The sequence below is a fragment of the Penaeus vannamei genome, chromosome 13 (genome assembly GCF_042767895.1).
Source record: "Penaeus vannamei isolate JL-2024 chromosome 13, ASM4276789v1, whole genome shotgun sequence".
In the NCBI taxonomy this organism is placed as follows: Eukaryota; Metazoa; Arthropoda; class Malacostraca; order Decapoda; family Penaeidae; genus Penaeus; species Penaeus vannamei.
In genome coordinates, this window is record NC_091561.1 from 37,926,077 (window position 1) to 37,931,076 (window position 5,000).

The window sequence follows — 5,000 nt, forward strand, 5'->3', positions numbered from 1 at the left end:
ATCAGAATTTATAAGACTATTTATAAAAGTGGCAATGATCAATAAAAGGTAATGATTCCCCAGGTGGTGATATAGATACTGTTTTAAGTAAAACTCATTAGAGTTGCCTCAGTTCAGCGGATAACGTTCTGTGATTGGCCGATTTTTACCCGAGCTAACGCTGATTGGTCGATCGGGCCGTTCTTTTAAGAAATAAAGCTCTACGACACCTTGCGATAGAAAATTCGGTCGTGACGGTTACGAGACCCCTGCGCTCTCGTTGTCTGGCGTTTGAAAATAGGTCGTAAAGTCGCTAGTTGAGAAATCGTTGATAGTTCTCGTAACTGTTACGAGAGACAGCGTTTACGAGAGAGTTTAGTAAATCCGGCCCCTGTATCGCTCTTCTCATCGGCATTAACATTTACAAACGTTCTGCGCAGGAAACACCACCCGAGGCAATGCACAAAAGGGGGCTGCGCGTGTCCTAACTCCGTGCAGTTCTCGTCTCGCTTGTCTGTGTGTATGTAGTGGGTGAGGGAGAGTGGGTAGAGGAGGGAAATTGGGGAGGGAGTGTAGAGGATGGAGAGTGGGGGGGGGGGGAAGGGGGAGGGAGGGGGGAGAAGGGGGAGGGAGGGGGAGAAGGGGGAAGAAAGGAGAGGGAAGGAAAAGGAGTGTGACAGAGGGGCTGTGGGTACGTGATTGAGAGCGAAGCGAGGGTGTGTAAGGTGAGGGGGGGGGGGTGAAAGAGAGGGAGTGTGGGAGAGGAAGGGGGAAGGAGGGAGAGGGAGGGGGAAGGAGTGTGGGAGAGGAAGGGGGAAGGAGTGAGGGAGAGGGAGGGGGAAGGAGTGTGGGAGAGGGAGGGGGAAGGAGTGAGGGAGAGGGAGATGGAAGGAGTGGGGGAGAGGGAGGGGGAAGGAGTGGGGGAGAGGGAGGGGGAAGGAGTGGGGGAGAGGGAGGGGGAAGGAGTGGGGGAGAGGGAGGGGGAAGGAGTGGGGGAGAGGGAGGGGGAAGGAGTGAGGGAGAGGGAGGGGGAAGGAGTGAGGGAGAGGGAGGGGGAAGGAGTGAGGGAGAGGGAGGGGGAAGGAGTGAGGGAGAGGGAGGGGGAAGGAGTGAGGGAGAGGGAGGGGAAAGGAGTGAGGGAGAGGGAGGGGAAAGGAGTGAGGGAGAGGGAGGGGGAAGGAGTGAGGGAGAGGGAGGGGGAAGGAGTGAGGGAGAGGGAGGGGGAAGGAGTGAGGGAGAGGGAGGGGGAAGGAGTGAGGGAGAGGGAGGGGGAAGGAGTGAGGGAGAGGGAGGGGGAAGGAGTGAGGGAGAGGGAGGGGGAAGGAGTGAGGGAGAGGGAGGGGGAAGGAGTGAGGGAGAGGGAGGGGGAAGGAGTGAGGGAGAGGGAGGGGGAAGGAGTGAGGGAGAGGGAGGGGGAAGGAGTGAGGGAGAGGGAGGGGGAAGGAGTGAGGGAGAGGGAGGGGGAAGGAGTGAGGGAGAGGGAGGGGGAAGGAGTGAGGGAGAGGGAGGGGGAAGGAGTGAGGGAGAGGGAGGGGGAAGGAGTGAGGGAGAGGGAGGGGGAAGGAGTGAGGGAGAGGGAGGGGGAAGGAGTGAGGGAGAGGGAGGGGGAAGGAGTGAGGGAGAGGGAGGGGGAAGTGAGGGAGAGGGAGGGAGACGGAGGGAGAGGGAGGGGAAGGAGGGGGAAGTGAGGGAGAGGGAGGGGAAGGAGGGAGGGAGAGGGAGGGGGAAGGAGTGAGGGAGAGGGAGGGGGAAGGAATGAGGGAGAGGGAGGGGGAAGGAGTGAGGGAGAGGGAAGGAGTGAGGGAGAGGGAGGGGGAGGGGGAAGGAGTGAGGGAGAGGGTGTGTGGGGATGTGAGTGTAGGTGAGGGCGAGGAGGGGAAGATGAAGGAAGGAGTGTGAGAGGGGATGGAGGGAAAGTAGTGTGAGAGGGGATGGAGGGGAGGGAGTGTGAGGGTGTGAAGAAGTGTTTTTTTGTGTGCGTGCGTGTGCGTGCGTATCACCACTGCACAGAAAGATAAAGGTGTCCTCACCCATAACTACAGAAAGCTGCTGTATATACTCCAAAGTATTTGTATGTGTGTATTTACTCTCCTCTCTATGCACAGGTCTTGAGAAACTCTCCCAGGGATATGAACAAGGGCGCCATTTTCCCTCCCGCTTGGAAGATGCTGACTTTGCCGCATTGGTAATTGTTGAAGACCGCGACGCACCCTCGCAGAGACTAAGTCGAAAAAAATGATGTTTTTCAGCATGAAATCCTATGATTTCATCGATTTTCGGCGTTGTTTCTTTTGCGAATGAATCGTTCAGGAGATCGAGTACCATTTCTCCATCGACGATCTTGATTTGATAGTCCCGTTAGCAGGGGAGGGCATGAAGTATATCAGGGAAATTATGGGGTAAAACAAGCTTAAATAAGAAGAATAACGATCAAAAATGCGTAAAACTAGCACAAAAAGCGCTTAAAATCGGCCAATGAAACTCTACGGATGTAACCGCCATCTTTGAAAGTTTACGGACTGACGCAAATTAAAAAAAAATCTACGGGAACCCAACCCACATTTCGGCAAAAAAATCCACGGGAATTCACACCTTCCAACCCCCCCAAAAACGTATTGACCAATAAACCAACCAACCTAATATATCAATATAAATTGCCGTGACTAGGCGTGCCCTTCGGGCACTGCCCGAGGGGAGGGTTGATGGGGGGCAAGCCCCCCAACACCCCCCAGGACACATTCTCTCCACCACGGTATGTACGGCAAGACAGAGCTGCATTCACACCGTAAAATAATAAACCAAATACCTTTATATCCGGAAACGTGAAACTTTCGTTTCTTTGTACTGTTGGGATTGCTTCGATTTTAATCACCTTTTTCGTCCTTTGGAGCTCTTGATGGGCTCAGATATAAAACTGGGATGGTTACTGAAGTCGAATTGTTCTTCGATGCCACTGTAAAGGTCTTAAAAAAGAACCCAGAATCAACACAACACTGGAAACGCAGCATTTCTCACCGGCTTTCAATCTCGAAATGAGCGGGTTGGTGAGCTGTCAACCTGTGGCTGGCGCAAGAAAGTGTGAAACACTCGATGCGCAGGATTCGATATGAGGGTATAGATAAATATAAAAATATGCAATTGAAGTATATTAACATTACTAAAAGACTTTAAAGGTATAAATGCGTACCAGCAGACACAGATAATTAGCCAAATATCGTTTTGACAAGCGCGTAATGATACACGGACTAGTTCGCGAACGCAAAAATGCGTTCGTGGGTCAGTGTCGTGTTTTTCCTAGCAAGGTAAACAAGCTCATCGACTTTGAATTTGAAAGGCAGCCGCGCGTTATATTTTCCTCATTTAGCGGTGACTATAAGGCCGGTGCATCTTAAATTATACGCTATCCCCTTCTATTTTTCCCGCTCTATAACATGGCGGTGTCCATTTTCCTCTATCTACGCGCGTCGCGGTCTTCAACCTCTACCGCCGCATTTTCTTCTGCTTCTACTTCGGGGTGAGTCACTGTCAAAGAAGCATTTCGATAAGTCAGTCTTGTAGTATTACAGTGGACAACTTTTTGCGTCAAATAATCTCAAGTGTATTGCTATCAGCGGGTTCTGTTAGGCAAAGTATTGATAAATCCTCTCTGATCATTATCTCCTCTTTTCTCTTTCTTTCTCCTTCTCCTCCCTCCTCTTCTTCTTTTCCTTCCTCCTCTTCTTTTCTTTCCTCCTCTTCTTCTCTTCTCTTCTTTCTCCTTCTCCTCCTCACTCCCTTTCTCTTTCCCTTTTCCTTCTCTTTCTCTCAGTCTTGCTCTCACTCCAACTCTAATCCTAACTCTGTTTTTGTGTATCACTCCCTTTTCTGATGCTGGGTCCTATTTTACACACTAAAGAAATGTCCATGGAGACATAAGGGCCATCTAATGGGGTCCTTTTTGAGCGAGGTATACGGGCGAAATCGCTCATAACAGGTAATTAATAATAAATAAAAGTCTGATTCGATCACGGAGGATTCGAGTCGAAGCTTCCACACAGGAACGAACCCCGCACTAAACGGACAAATTATCACAAAACCGGCCTTTGTATCAAAATCTTTTTCTAAACCTCCCTAAACAGGGAGTTTCGCCCTGAACCCCAACTCCATTACCGCATTTCCTCAGCCTGTCGCCTCATTTACTAGAAAGTTCAGTACATTTAGAGTCGGAAATTTGGGTTTACCTTGTCGAGGAGGGTGATGGTTGGCTGGGAGCGTGAAGAACCTCTGATGAGTCTAAATTTTGTCGGGTCTATACGGCTGAAATGCCAGAAGAATATAGTTCTAACACTTCGCATTACCCCCGAGATTGCAATATTTTCATTAAGAGTTCACTTCTCCGGAATATTGGGAAATAATCCATAAAACAAGTAATTTTTACAAACTCTTCTCCGAAAGGCGCGAGGATTGTTGTGACAATAGAATTGTCAAATATGCCGCTAGGTGGTTGGCAAGGCTTGTCGCAGCACTTCTGCCGTTTTCTAAACATTCGATGATAAAGAAAACGGATATAAATAGAAAATTGAACGATACACTATCATAAACGGATGAGTATTAGATTACAGTTACAGTGCGTAGGGTCTGAGTCTGATCATTATAAGATTCCCTGAGCTACCTTCGATATACAATAAATACATTATTGATCTAATATTATATCAACATTCAATAATATAAAATGCACCCTCATTTCTATATAGAAAATGTATTAGATGTGTAACAAAAAAATGCGACATTGAACGTGTAACCTTGATTTATCTAAACCTTGTAGTCTACTATGTATGAACATTGAAATAGAGAGCCACATACAAAGTATAGTGTCTTTTAAAAGAATGACAGATTTGAAGTAACAGGTAACTGGCTCAGTACAAGGCCACTGGTCCTTGATGCAAGGCGAGGTTAAGCTGGAAAGCACGTGGGTCCAATTTTCTTCATTTCTGACGTCACTCTTTACCTGCATAGATTATTTAACTTACGGTAATTGTATT

General features: G+C 48.7%; 1 protein-coding gene across 3 annotated transcripts in view; it reads left to right on the forward strand.

The window, feature by feature from the left end:
• Positions 1-444: 444 nt before the first annotated feature.
• The window catches only part of LOC113812270 (uncharacterized), an 11,376-nt gene continuing 6,820 nt past the window's right edge, over positions 445-5,000 (forward strand). For 2 of the 3 annotated variants that reach the window (XM_027364131.2, XM_070129212.1), the window contains exons 1-3: positions 445-499; positions 2,085-2,155; positions 3,465-3,493. In XM_027364131.2, the coding sequence (XP_027219932.2) occupies positions 2,109-2,155; positions 3,465-3,493 (76 nt within the window). In that variant the 5' untranslated portion in view covers positions 445-499; positions 2,085-2,108. Of the gene's footprint in view, positions 511-2,084; positions 2,156-3,464; positions 3,494-5,000 lie in introns of all 3 variants that reach the window. The other variant, XM_070129211.1, reaches the window with a different exon arrangement.